This window comes from Ambystoma mexicanum, chromosome 6p (assembly GCF_040938575.1).
Source record: "Ambystoma mexicanum isolate Mex_15411 chromosome 6p, UKY_AmexF1_1, whole genome shotgun sequence".
NCBI lineage: Eukaryota > Metazoa > Chordata > Amphibia > Caudata > Ambystomatidae > Ambystoma > Ambystoma mexicanum.
The window spans coordinates 1462388995-1462404444 of record NC_090935.1 but is presented as its reverse complement, the minus strand read 5'-3'; the positions used below and the strand labels follow the sequence as shown (position 1 = coordinate 1462404444).

Genomic DNA, 15450 nt, shown 5'->3' with positions numbered 1-15450 from the left:
ACTAAAGTAACACGGATAAAATGTATCCTAGACGATAGCTAGATGCAGTTTTAGACAGTACTTGAGACAATCGTTATTTCGTTCAAATCCAAGATGTTTTCTTTGCCTCTAGTTTGTTCAATCGAGGAAAAAAATGTTACCAAAATATCCCCCGTCTGTTGAGGTTTTCCATATGATAAATAGAGAATGTATAGATAATTCATTAAATACAGAATGTTGATTTAAGTCCAAAAAATTGGAAACAAATATCTTCTAAGTTTATTGGTTTCTTTCAGTTCTAATTATTGTGAAGAATCACAGTTTGGACCATTGAATTTCGTCCACATTCATATCTAATTCAAGGCACACACGTCAACCAAGTTATTAAAAGGTTAGTGGAACCAGTTGCATGTGCACACCAATAGAGATGCCACACTCCGGTTGTACTTTTATCCTGTTGCCAATACGACTGTTTTCGTTTTGGTTTTTAGATTGCCATTTGTGAAGGGAATCAACCAATGAACCATTTTTGACATCCAATTCTGAACATTTGCATAGAAAGTCCTGAAGACGGGTCTAGCACACGCCTGATAGCATCTTTAAAAACCAGCTACAAAGCCTGTTCTTTTGTCCAATTAATTTCCGCTAGGACCCAGAAACACACTCTCTGGTGTCTTCTGATGTTTCATTCAACAACAAGATGTTCACTTCACACTTTTACTAACCTCACAACATCACCAGTACACGATGATTGTGTTAAGTTTAAAAAAATTGTTTTTGGTTGAAAATATTGATTTCCATTATATGTTTTGTATGTGAAGTTATGTACAAACAAAATGCATTTTTGTCTCTTTTTCAATATAAATCTTATTGAGCGTTTTCTATAAATTAAAAGATGTATAGCTCCATTACTTCTGTCGTAATTATTCAACCGACATGAAAGGTAGCACAGTTTGCAACCAGTCACACCTAGTACGTGTGTAGGCGGGTAGCTGTTTTTGTGGCATTTTCTTCACCCATGTGTCTATAGTAGTCCTCTGCCACACAGCCCCCTAAAAAAGAGGACTCCGCAGCTCTAATTTCTAATTGCTTTGCATCACTCTCTGGATGTAAGCCAATTAGGAGACTGAATGATCCTTTGCCAGATCTGGAGTTGGTAGATGAACTGGGTGGGACCCCGGCTTATCATGTAGAGGCCAAGGGTGGTTTTAAAATGCTATTTTGGAACATAGCAGGCGAGAATGGACTTCTGGCAGACCCAACCTGGTATGCCTATATACACAATCTTCAGGTCATAACATTACAAGAGACTTGGGCCCTTCATACTGTCTTTCTACAGGGCTACCAGACTTTCCATTCTGCTGCCATACAAGGACAACGCAGTAGACCAAGTGGTGGCCTATTAGTGTGGGTGGATGTCACACTGGGGTGGAAGATTGAATTTAGGGATACAGGCTCTCCTGACTTGCAATTATTCCTCGTCTGGATGGCCAAAGGTGATGTGATGCATCTCTATATTTATAATAGACCAACTTTGGGTTTGTAAACATTTGTCTGCTCCAGAACCTTTAACAATATGCCCACCCCCCCTGCACCTCCTCCACCCCCCTAGTCTTGTATCCAACATTTACCCTTGTGGCCAAAGATTTTTAGTTTGCAGGAAAATCTAGGGTGGAAAGCCACAGTAAATCACTCTTCCACCCAACCCTTGGAACTCACTGGCCACTCTCGAAAGTCAATCAGATGGACCAATGTGTTAAATCAGGTTGACAAATCTGATAGCTATGCATCAATTTAAGATAACCTTGTCATTGGTGAGAAGCACTCCAGTGACAGTACTGTTATGGAGGAATATATGAAGTTAAATGAAAACCTGATTATATGTTAGTTGATTCCAGGAAAATGAAGAACATAAAATATAGAAAACTTGGTATGCCAATGATTGTCGCATGGCAATAAGGGCAACCGAAGCCCACCCAACAGTGGTTGACAAGCTTACCCTACATATTTTAAGATCTAATTATAAAGAGTTAATTTCCCTTAAAAAGAGATATGTTGCCAAACACAAATGGTCATTATTAGATCATGCACTCAAAGGGAGGGGGGGGGTGCTTGCCTCTTCTGGAAATTGGTCTCAGAAAAAGAGTTAAATGGGCATAGGGACATACGCTGTAGTATAGGTGAAAATACTTGGTGGTACCATTTTTCTACTTTATACGATGATGGGCCCCAGGTGGGCCCTAGTTTGGCTGCTGCCAATCTTTCTTCTCTTACAAGTCTTGTCTTTTCCATCAGCAAAGTAGTGTGTGCCCTCAAATCATTAAAAAATCATAAAGTCTCGGGAGGATAGCTCAGCGGCAACGTTCTTGCCTTGGAAGCAAAATGACACTGAGCAACACGGGTTCGATCCCTGGGTCCACGCTTAGAAACCTCAGGGTATTAAGCGCGTTATAAATAACCTAACCTATCATATCATAAAGATGCCAGTACGGATCGAGTTCCAGCCGACTCATTTAAAGAGGAGGTGATTATTTGGTCATTTTGGCCCGTGGTTCAACACCGAAATCATAGAGAAAGGCAATAATAACCATCTATAAAAAAGGAGGCAAGGATCAACAAGCCAACTACCGGCCATCTCGCTTTTGGAGGCTGCCAGTAAGCTATCTGGCAAACTTCTACTTAATCATGTACAGGGCTGGGCCGACTGTGCCAATGTGATTAGCCATCTCCAGGCCGGGTTTCGGCTGAATAGAGGCACCATGGAACACTGTTTATTATTCATGCTCATTCAGAAATACACAACAAAATGTACCTTTATGCAGCCTTCCTAGACCTCAGGACGGCTTTTGATTCAGTCTCAAGAGATCTTCTGTGGCAGATTATGTTACCACGCAATGCCCCTATCGATTTGGTATCCACCATCTCTTCTCGATATTCTGACAAAGCTACAGTCCGCTTTGGATTAGGTGGTGGGATGACAAAGGAGTTTGATGCCTCTGTGGGGGTTAGGCAGGTTTATGTCCTGCCACTACTCCTTTTTAACATCTATGTACAAGAAATTATTGATGCATTGGTGGAAGGGTGCCAGGACCCTCCAAGGCTGGATTCCGATAAAGTCCCTGCCCTCTTCTATGCGGACGATGCCGTGCTATTGGCCACCACACACAGACCTAAAACAAAGGCTATTTTTCAAAAGCAGTGTAAGTCTCTCTGCTTAAACCTGAACATTGACAAAGTGATGGTATTCAAGCCATCATTTTCTAAAAATAGATCCATAGCCTTAAAAGCCAATGATACTGGTATGGAGCAAGTTGGCCACTTTGATTACTTCGGTATGCGTTTCCAAGATAATGGGGGTTGGGGAGCGCAGTCTTTGAAATTAAGGATTACTTTGGAAAAATAGAGTGGTGGTATTTTGTCCTTCTATTACAAACACTGTAGTGGGGCGATTTTGCCGGCTTTGGATCTACATCACAAACGGGCTTTTCCAGCAGCACTATTTGGCGCTGAGCTCAGCGGCTATACAAGTATCAATAGAATAAGCTTGTGTGGAAACAAGTTTCTAAAAAATATATATTGATGCTCCCAGTTAGTGCCCCCTCATCTCTGTTTCACTTGGAACTTAATTGTTTACCTGTAGTGCACAGGTTCTCTTAAACCTGCTTTGTATTGGTTCAGAGTGTGGAATTCCACAGGTTTAGAAAGATATTGTAATGGGCTAACTCGTATATTGTATCAAAAATGGGGGGAAAGAGTCTAAAGTGGCTTGCCATGTGAAAGCAACTTTGTCGAACCTGAACAGATTGGAACAATGAGAAAAGCCACGGGACTTGCACCCCCAGGATATCAAGCAGTTTAAAGTATGCATGAATGTGAGAGCCTTTGAGAATTTAATAGCCGATATGGCCAATTCAAAACTGGGCCGAGAAGATTTGAATTCCATGCTGGGAAGTGGTTTTAAAGCATATCTGGATATTATCTCTCTGCCCTTAGAGAGATCATTGTTTTTGAGCTTCAGACTTGGCATATTACCGCTGGCTGCTTCCACTTTATTATGGAGGGCGGGAGCCACTGTGAGGTGCCATCTTTGCAGATTTTGCATAGAAACAGCGTCACATTTTATGGCGATGTGTGGATACAATACACCTGAGACGAACTTACTTGCATCCAATATTTTTAGACAATGGTATTCGTCATGCAGCTCCAGCCCTGTCATTTTCAAGTCAATGTATTCACTACATCTATGGATGATTTCAGTTTAGGGTTCTTGATGGATTTAAATCTAGTCTGTTCGTAAGAAGGCCATTTTTAATTGATGACATTTTTGGAATCACAAAAATATTTTAAAGACACAACATTCAAAAAGGTCCATGACAAGAGTTAACAGACTCCTTTGGACAAGGTAATAATTCATCCTTCACTCTACTTAAAACATTAACGATAGGGTTCCTGAAGCATAGGTTAACATTGCAGGCCGATAGCCATTCTCCAGTGTTTGGGTGCCGGAGTTCTGAGCATCAAAGTTTGGGAGACCCATACCATTGAATACAACCTTTACATGCTTGGAATCATGCATTACTTCCAAATGGAGTCTGTTTGCATTTAAACTTTGATTTTCCAAAGAAACAAAAGCATTTGCTTTGGAACCGGTTATAAACAATGCAGATCCATTTTGTTTTCAACTCAGCCTTTCGACCAACAGACGTTGCATTCAAATTGGATTTTGGTATGCCATATACTCTACTTTAAGCAGAAGTTTTACTTGCATTGGAAAGAATAAGTTAGTCCGGAATTCTCCAAATACCCACTCGATCAATGGGGCATGGTGGAGGGTAGCGCATAGAATGCAAAGACTCATCGGCAGCATGGTTCAAGTCCTAAAATTAAAGTGGGGGAATCATCAACAAATGCAATGGAATGTGACGATGCCAGAAATTAGCATATCAAGGTTAAATATGCACATTTCATTAAATTGAGTTTGCATGACCACCCAAATTGCATGGCTTTTGTCCTTCATAAAATCAACACACAAAACCAAGAGAGGATATTTTCTTCCAATAGCGTTTTTGAAAATGTTGAAAGGTGTGCATGTTTTAAACTCCAAGAAATAATACAAATGTTTTCTTTGGAACTGGAGTACCGAAATGGGACATTTCACCTTTAGTATTTTTCATCAGGTTATATAGTGCAGTGGTGAAGTTTTTGGCCTTGCAGCCTCGATCCACGAGATGGGCTTTCATTCGTAAATTCAAAGAGGACATTCAATGTTTCTCATTTTTGCTGGGGGGTAGGATAGAAGAAAGAGTCCACCATCTGAAAAAAAGAGGGTGGACTCCGTCCACCCATCTGTACCTTCGACTTGTGCCCTGATGGGTAGAATTTACATTTGTTTGATTTATTTATTTTATTTTTTTATGTACAGACTTTTGTGTTTTAAGACAAAAATTCCTATTCTACTGAAACTGGGTATCCAGAAACCCATAAGCATTTCATTTCCCCAAGGGATGCTTGCACCAGAATAGAGCAGCAGGCAAGAACCGCTACACAGTTTTCACTACATCCTTAGCCATGTGCGCCGTAAACGGCTTCCTGAACTAGGAAACTGGTAGCATCCTGTAAAATATGTTCAGCTTTCTCAAATAGCGTGCCTTCTCATCAGCCAATACTAAAAACAGGTTTAACATTTTACATACAGTATTATCTTGTACGCTTCTGTTCACAACACCCCAGTGGTACAGTCAGTGGCCATTGCTAAATTAATGAAAAATGGGTAGCACATAGAACAAATACTCCAAAACAGGGTGTGAGATGCACAACAAGTATTCTGTTCAATATTCAATACGAAGTAAGGAATCCAAACAGTTTGTGAATTTCAGGTGCAGCTGGGTGTCGCTCCCCGGCCTACGAGATGGCAAAAAGTGAAAACAAAAATGAAACCCACTGTTTCCAGTAGATGACCCAAATGCAGACAAAGACTCATGAGATTCTTTTCATGCACCAGTATTTATATTTTCCAAAAAATATATATTAACAAATCAATTGTTCCTCCACCAAGCATATGTTTTAAGCTACGTACAGATTGTAGATGTGCCAATTTCAGAAAGAAAAATTGATACAAAATAAGCTCTAATGTTTAGTATCCTCAAGTGTTAGCTAATCACACTGAAAACATTGCTTTTTCAAATAACCAAACGATAAACATTTTCATCAACGGAGGTAAACTTTTAGATGTAACATTAGATTCCTCTAAAAATCTTGCTAACGCGTTTCGGATAAAAAAAAAAAATCCATCTTCTGGGTATGTTCATGGTTCTTCTAAACTTGCATATCCTCCATATATACGATTACTCCAGAGTAACTCTAACCTTTCTAGTAAATTCAATAATAAATCAATATCCCATTATTTACACTGACCTTCGTTATGCAGATAAATCACTCCTATTCTTGTACCTAAAATAAAATTTCAAAACAGAATACATGTGGCCTATTTCAGAAACCTGAAAGCGTCTCACCCACTAGTCCCCAGAGATCCGTGATCAGGTGGCCAGGGCACGGCCATGGCTATTGGATCCACTTCCTGCGGGTGGACCAGTGGGGGAGGATCACCTGGGTGAGGGGGATCTTCGGTGATTGAAGTGGGACACTGAGGGTTGAGACGCGGTATCCCCTTCCCTGTAACACTTTCTCCCCATCCAGATCGGTAGGATATTTAGAAGCTATAGACCCTCGCGCTCCCCCCCCCCCCCTTTACCCACACAAACACTTTCTTGCACTGTAGCAGACAACTGACTAACACCAGAGCCGTTTACCTAACATGTCCCAACACACAGATCAGGCAGAGTCAGGCAACTGACAACCACGCACACCCAACGGCCCTTTATCTTCCCCACAGGGATAAAAGACGGAGCATGAAAACCCACTTTTAGCAAGGCCAAACACACAAGGAGACAGATACAACAAACCGGCAGTTCAAACGGAGAAGAAAGACAGAGTGGTGTGGGGGAGGGGAATTGCCCTCGCCCTTTTCAACTATGTCCAAGAAACCTCCAAAAGAAAAATAAGACCAGGACACCTCCCGCATTGATAACGCAAGCCCAGAGACAAGCTGGCTACCGTGGTACTATCCTTGACTCCAGAGATCAAAGAAGCCAATGGGTTCAGCACAGCCGGTGAGTCGGAGGAACCCAATAGCCGGACAAACTGTTTTGAGCCCAAGGTTGCATGTAGCAACATTTATGAACGCAAGAAATTCACAAGACAAAGTTTGTGTGCATGTTTTGAACTTTAAAGAAAGCCCAGTCCAAGTCCAGGAGCAGAGGTGTTCTGATGCCACGTAGACGCTCATTTAAAGGCTCTGACTGAGACCCGTTTAGAAACTACAGAACAAGAAGGCCCTATGGAAGGGTAGCATGAGGCATCAAGAGTGGTCCTATGAGGGTTACACAAGTCTGACACGTTGCAAAAGGAAAGCTAGGGGAAGGGAACCCCCACTTTCCAATAAGGTTGTGAACGTGGCAAGTGTGAACCCGACAGAGGGATGCCAGGAGAAAGCTAGGAGAAGGAAGATCTTGCTTTCTGATGAAAAGGAGAAATGCATGAACTGTGTTAAAGAAAGGCCGTAGTGATCCCGACAGAGGAAGGTCCACACTGCGAGAAGGATCTGAGTTTGACGGAGGGAGATCCTGGGGCAAGAGCAATCACCCGAGGGGCAAGGTTACTGAGAGAACTTTTTATTTGTTTTGTCATTGTGAAACACCACAGGTCTTCTAAGGCAAGAGACTTTTGCAAGAAGGAGACTTGGCCTGAACTGTGAACCTCATGCTGACTAGGCCAAGGAGTGTGCTGTGCTCTAGAGTCGAACCTTGTCCCATGCTTCAAACGTGGGGAAGGGAGACCCAGCCATACCATCCTGACTTATCATTTGGTGAACACTTTTCTTTTCTGGCAAACATTATCCCACACTCTAATTTAGTGGCAAGGATTGGCAATCGTTTTTTTAAATATAGGCCCTTTTTATCTGACAAGACACCACTAGGACTGGCTTATTATTTGATGGTTGTAGCTTGCTCCCATCTTAGATTTAGGTTTAGATTAGGTGTTTATCTCACCCATTATAAGTGCAATAAACACCATTGAACTGTGATCACTTGTGTCTGTCTTTACTGTGTCACCATGAGTACCTTACACTATTCATGTTTAAAAAGGTATACATTATTGCACCAGTTACTACACAGTAGAGGAACTAGTATCTCACTAAGGTTATCTCTCTGATCCCCCACCAGCTAACCGTTCTGTAAAAATATACCACGTGAAACACTTGGTGTATAGGCGTTTTATAAATTCCATATCATATCTTAGTTTCTATTCCCTCCATACATCCCTCCATACATCCCTCCATACATCCATCCATCCATCCAAATAACGTCCCCTCATTCTCTAAAGGCAGCAGCGTTCCCTCTGTCCTCTAGCATGTCCTCACCTGGATAAATCTGTCTGATGTAATGTATCCCTTTTTGAAACATTCCTTCACATCCCAACACACCGTGTCACTATTCACATGGTGCTTTCGGGCTGCGAATATGGCAGCCATCTTGTAGGTAATGGACTATAACCTTGATCTTTCTTGAATGGATTAAACCGCACCTACTGTATATAGATAAGAGTACATCACCTTATACCAGCGGTATTCAAACTGTGGGTCGCGACCCCCCAGGGGTCCGTGGGTGCATCCCTGGGGGGCCCTGAGAGCTCAGCAAGAAATATTTTATATAAAAAAACTTTTTTTTTTTTTTTTTTTTTTTTTAGATTGGAAGAAATGGGCTGGGGTGGCTCACATGGTCGGGTTGAAACATGAAACTGTCTCAGGCAACAATGAAAAAGCGGCCCGCAGTTGTAAATGGATATTCATTCCTTTAGTCACAGACTGGGCCTCATTACAACTATGGCGGTACGGTAACAATGGTGCTGTTAAGCTACCGGCACCATTGCTACCGTACCGCCATAGTACGAGTTGTGCTCGCGGGTGTCTGACAGCCCGCCAGGTCTGACCTGGCAGGCCGTGCGGTACCCGTGAGCACAGCTCGTCGGATGCACCGGCACCATTAACGGTGCCGGTGCATCCGAGCTCCCCATTCCCATTCAGCCCTATGGGGCTCTGATGGGAATCGGGTTCTACCGGTACCGGCACCCGCGAAAGGGCAATTATCAGGTCTGCCCAATTCGGCATGACCCGGTAATTGCCCATTCGCGGGTGGCGGACCCGGATACAACTCCAGCGGCAGCCGTGCCCGTTTTACCGGCACAGCTACCGCCAGGGTTGTAATGAGGCCCACTGTTTCAATAGTACCCAAGGGGGTGCTTTGTGTTAAAATGTAAGTACATTGTGATATATTCAGCAACAATGGTCAAAATTACTAACTGCATAGTTAAGTAACTCATAAACCTGGTCCACATTGGCCAAAATGGTGGCCCATTTTGACTGGCCCACACTAGCATTTTACATTTTTGGTACAGGCATTGCCCTATAGGCCAGTACGAGCCTGGCGGCTCATCCATAATGGCGAGGGGACGCCCACCCAGTGGCCCCTCACCCATTATGGAGGAGCTAAGGAGCCAGCCCAGTGAAACAGTGAGCACTCCCTCGCTGCTTTTTCCAGCTGATGGAGTGCTCCTGGGCTGGCTGAACTGTCAAAGGGAAACCCTGTTTCCCTTTGACAGTTCAGTTTAGTTCCCCAGCCGCACATGCTCACTGAGCCATGCAAGTGCTGGGGTGTTTTGCTTCGCCAGCATTGCATAGCTCATTGGAAATGCTGGCTGGGGTACTGCATGTCTGTATGTCCGAGGGGGAGCTCGTGCGCCTTCTCGCACATACGGACAGTGCAGCCTGGAGCAGGGCGTTTCAGCACCCACACGCAGGCCAATGCAGAAGGTATGTTTATGTTCATTGTTTTTATTTAAACATGTGTATGGATGCATGTATGCTTATGTTATGAGTGAGTGTACGGTGATGGATGCTCGTGTGAATGATAGAGTGATTGCTGTATGAATGTGCAGCGCCTTGCATACACACATAATCATGTTGATTGTGTTAGGCCCAGTGGGGCCCAGGAGACAGGGATGGTAACTTTTTACTGGACATCTATCATAGATGTCCAGTAAAAAATGTCATGCCTGCCCTCTGGGCCCCCCAGCACCATTTGCAAACTGATTGGTTATTTACCCATTTTTTTGTTAAAAGTATGCTCTACAATGCAACATTTCAACCCATTATTTAACAAAAATTCACAGGGGGAACCCCCCCCCGAACCTCTCTTTATTGGTTCGGGCTCCCTCACTATGCTCGGTCGCTATGGCATTTTTGGGGGAAATAGTTGTGCCCCTCCACTTAAAAAAATCACCAGCCGCCACTGGCCCTCAGACTGTGTTGGGAACGGGATGGGGGGAACCCAGGGACTATGGTGGGAGCACAATGGGCGGGAACCATGGGATAGTGGTGGGAGCAGAGTGGGGAGAGCCCAGGATGTGTGATGGGGTGGGGAGAGACCAGGGACTGGGTAGGAGTGGGATGAGAAAGCCCAGCAACTGTGATGGGAGCAGGTGACGGCGCGCAATACATACTGTCCATTTGGCATTTCTGGGGGGTCCCGACCTGCCCAAATTTTGCTCAGGGGGGCCCCGGCCAAAAAAGTTTGAAGACCACTGCCTTATACAATGGTAGATGTGTCTTCCGCATGTTATTTTTTGAAATGAAGGATTTGACAGCAGGCTAACTAAGCATGGGATTGTACTGATGTGAACACTGTTTTAGCAATGGTGTTGGGAGAAAACAGGCAGATGTTAGGACAATCGACAGGGATATAAAGTGCAATGCTTTGAATGTGGGGTGTGTACATATTGAGAACAGTAGAAATTGAGCACCATTGACTCACTTTGGGCTTTTGAAACTTTTAAATAAGTAAAGGTTTAAGCCAATGTCAAATGCGAGTAGCAGTATATTTAATATCAACACTTGTGGGAACCATTTCCTGATAGTGTCAGGATATGATTTCAAACTATTAAAGAACCGAAGAGTGGTTCACGTATAACTACAAAGAAAAATAACTAGCTTCAATATGGCATGCAGTACCAATTTCGGCGTGGGAGTGGCTCGGCTTGCAGGGTTTGTACTACATAGGCTGCTACCGGAATGCCTGATTGGGTCTCATTTAAAGGATTTATGGCTCAGAATTGTCATTAAAAAAAAAATCTATATCTGTTGGATATGCAAGATTGATCACAAGTGAAGGTATGCATATTGGATGTTTAATTTCAATATGTGCTGTTGATAATACTTACCTGTTGAAAATAGGGAATTTGAAGCAAACAGAGCCAATTGTGCGGTTTAATGCATTCAAGAAAGATCAAGGTTATAGTCTATTACCATGATTAGGGACTTAAAAGATGGCCGCCATATTCGCGGGCCGTAAGTACCTTGTGAATAGTGAAAAAAGGGATACACCACATCAGACAGACTTATCCAGCTGAGCACGTGCTAGAGGACAGAGAACGCTGCTGCTGTAAGCAAGAGAATGAGGCAACATTATTTAGAATGGACCTATGGAGGGAATAGAAACTAAGATATATGGTATATTTTCCCCAGAGGAATTGTGTACAGTGTGGACAACAGCATCACTTTCAGAGCCTTGTTAGCCCATTGGGGATCAGAGAGATAACATTGGTGAGATACTAGCTTCTCGAATCTCTAGTAACTAGTGCAATGATGTATACCTTTTAAACATGAATGCCCACATATATTCCCTTTTGAATTTTGATTTTAGGTACAAGAATAGGAGTAATCTGCATAATGGGATACTACCAATTTTGATTTTAGGTACAAGAATAGGAGTAATCTGCATAATGGGATACTATCAATCACCACACTAACCGAGTTGTGGACACTGGCAGGTGCACTTACCATGTAGTTGGGGGAGGAACATGTGGGTTTGTTAGGGAGGCTAGTGGAGGTGGCAGCGAGATGTGAAAGGGACCTCAAATGCAGGACAAACCCAGACCTAGCCAGAGGCACAGAGTGCCCTGCAGCCCATCTGGAGAGATTACGCAAGCTCAATTTGTCAAATCAGGATAGAGATGCCAATTAACCACTAACCATTTCCTCCTCTGCTCACACCTCTCAAACTCCAAACCAGAACCACAAATCTACAGCACACCAACTGCACAAACTTCACTACACCGCAACAACAACACAAAAAAAAACAGACTCGCACAACAGTACACAACGACTGCCGGACGCAAACACCCCAGGCCCAGCCAATGGACCCACCGGGCTGAGGCCGCCAACAGCAATTACTGCACTCTTGCTTTTTCCAGCCTCCTCCCACTAACTCGCCCTCCCTCCCTCTTTCAGAGCCGCCAGAGCGCCAGGGGACCACTCAAGTGGGGATAGTGCGCAGTAGAAATGTCCTTTAACATTAACATAAGTTATAATAGGATATTATTTATATTATTGAAATGACCAGAAAGGTTAGTGATACTAAGGAGTAATCTTATATAATGTTTTATAGGTTGAGGATATGTTAACTAGTTAACTGGCCAATATTAACTAGTGCCACACCTCGAGAGAATAGTGAAGCTTAGCCTGCCTCACATTTAGACAGGTGTAACAATGTTAGCATGTGCCACACTTAGATGGAATTCTTAACTTTAGCCCGCGTTGCACCTAGATAAGATTATGAATATTAGCATGTGCCAATCCCTAACTTTAGCCTGCATCACCTCTACATAGAAATGCGAGTGCTACCAGAAGCATCAGAATCAGGCTACAGACCCCACTAACCCAACCTTCAAATCTCTGCATACTCAAACACATAAAACTCACACAACCATCTCTCTCCCAGCAATTCGCACTCACTTCACCACAACGCATCAACACATTAACAGCACCTACAGCACACAAGGTCTCGCCCGATCAGATACTTGCAAAGCCCAGCACTCTGTGTATACCGAGCTGAAGCCACCAACAGCACACCACCTCTCCCCACTCTCCTACTCCCGCTCCCGCTCCACCCGACCAACCATACCCGCCCTCCTCCTGGTTGACATATCCGCCAGAGCGCCTGTGCGCTATTTAAGTACCTTTAACATACATATACAAGTTTAGAAGAACAATGAACATGCCCTGAAGATGGATTTGTAATCCAAAACTGATTGGCAAGATTTTCTGAGGAATCTAATGTAACATCTAAAGATTTACCTCAGTTGATGAAAATGTTAATAGTTTGGTTATTTGAAATAGCAATGTTTTCAGTGTGATTCGCTAACACTTGAGGATACTGAGTTCTAGAAACAGAGCTTATTTTGTATCTACTTGTGGTTTCTGAAATTGGCACATCTACACTGTACGTAGCTTGAAACATATGTTTGGTGGAGGAACAATTGATTTGCTCAAATATATTTTTGGGCAAATATAAATACTGGTACATGAAAAGAATGTCATGAGTCTTTGTCTACATATATTTGCCAGTTTGTCTTTGTGAGAAACTTTACCTAAAAGAACACATTAGGGGAGGTCTCCCCTTGAGTGCCTTTGGGTCATCTACTAACAGTGGGTTTCATTTTTTGTTCAGCACCCAGAACATTTCATGTCTAGCAATAACATCTACTTTGCTCAGACCAGCAACATCATTAATACAGTGTTGCGCCGTCAGCATTTAGGGGTCTAAATCCATGTAAACAATTACAGCGGCATCTTATAGCATTTGCTTTTAATCAGACTCCTATACATAATGAGGGACAGATACACCTACTATTTCCAGGGTGCGAGTATTCAACAAGACGATGGGGAATTCTATTATTTCATGCACGTAGTCTGAAGGGTTGCCCTCTTCACAAGTTGCCTCGAAGTCTATGACACAGATGTAGTCGTAATAGGAGTCATGGTTACTGGAGTCCTGGAAGACGTGATTCAGCTTCTGCCTTTTATAATAGTTCTTCAGCCTCTTCTTTAGAACATCCTTCACTCCCCTGATGAACAAAAGAAATCCTTCACATCACTATCTCTACATTCATATTCCACTGCTGACATATCTTTAAAAAAAGCAAAATGCATTACAATGAGAGTTTGATTCAACAGAGCAATAATGTTAAATGATGTACAATATTGAAAATAGAAATTGGCAAAGCCAATCATTCTGCTTTTGTGTAGGCATGAATAAGCATTTACCAGGCATTGCCAAAATAGACCAACCAGGCCATAAGGTTGTACTCCGAGGGTATTCTCCATTCTTCGGGCACTTGGATCGCCTCTGAAACATAGCACTGCTCCATGTAGATAGTTGGAACCCAGGAAATTGACAATGATGTTTGTAGAGCTAACCCGTTTCTCCCCTCGCACACCGCAACTTGGTGTAAGGCACAGTCTCACTACATGCACATAGAACACAAACACAATTGCACATCACCTCTGCCATAAGAATGAAGCTACTTTTAATGACACACTCCAATTGTAGCTTCCCACATAACTATCTCCTTAAACAAAATCGGCTATGGGGGGAGGGAGGGGGATTGTGACACACACACACCTCTCAAACGCTCCCACATATTTGGACTCCGGTCCCACTGAGGGCGTTCAAACAAAAGCGGAATGGGACCATAATTCTGGTGAAAGGCGCTATAACAAATGACAAAATTAATGAATAAGATGGCAACAGCTGGAAAATGGTGCGATTACTTGGGCATATGATATCATTGCCTGGCCGATGGACATCCAATACCTATACACAAACCAAAACTGTTTGGTTTGTATATAGTGTGGTGATCCTTCATATGGATGGGAGAAGCTTTCTCCATGAGGCTAGGGAGGTGAGGCTGCCAACTAGCCCCCCTCAGGGTGGTAACAGGCAGGAGGATCTCAATGGAGAGAGGGATAAGGACACAATTGGGAGGCACAATCCCTTTAAATTACAACCCGGTAGGCGGACGATAGGACCAAAACCTTATGGGTCTAAGCTCATGACATAAACCATGTTTTACTGGGAAACATCGAACCACCCGGACATTTAGGTACCGAGAGGAAGAAAATATCGAGAATGCTCAGAGGGCCAACAAAAAGACAGTGTACGGCAGCAGCATTACCTGTAGTGGGCGGACCATCGGGTCCAACAACTACGCCAATACTGCTACCCCATGCTTGCTAGAGAGAAGTGAGAATGAGTCAGGGAAAACTGCAGTGGCGCCCGGGCTTATATGAGAAGGACAGTTGAAGCCACGATCGACGTCAGAGAAACTAGCAGTGCGAGGCTAACAGAATTGGCGCCCTGCACAGAGAAGGATGACAGTTATCCGAAAATCCTACCGACCCAGTGAAGCATCCCAACCACAATACAGGAGTTCATGAAAGTCTGCGAGGCAGTAGACAAACTGTTTAAGAAACTCTTTAGAAACTTAAGGAAACAAGGGAGAACAGTGAATAGTATT

General features: G+C 43.3%; 1 protein-coding gene across 3 annotated transcripts in view; it reads right to left on the bottom strand.

Annotated features, from left to right (window-relative positions):
* The window catches only part of ERI1 (exoribonuclease 1), a 190772-nt gene that overhangs the window by 128201 nt on the left and 47121 nt on the right, over positions 1–15450 (bottom strand). For all 3 annotated transcript variants that reach the window (XM_069626267.1, XM_069626266.1, XM_069626268.1), the window contains exon 3: positions 13782–13998. In XM_069626267.1, the coding sequence (XP_069482368.1) occupies positions 13782–13998 (217 nt within the window). The remainder of the gene's footprint in view (positions 1–13781; positions 13999–15450) is intronic.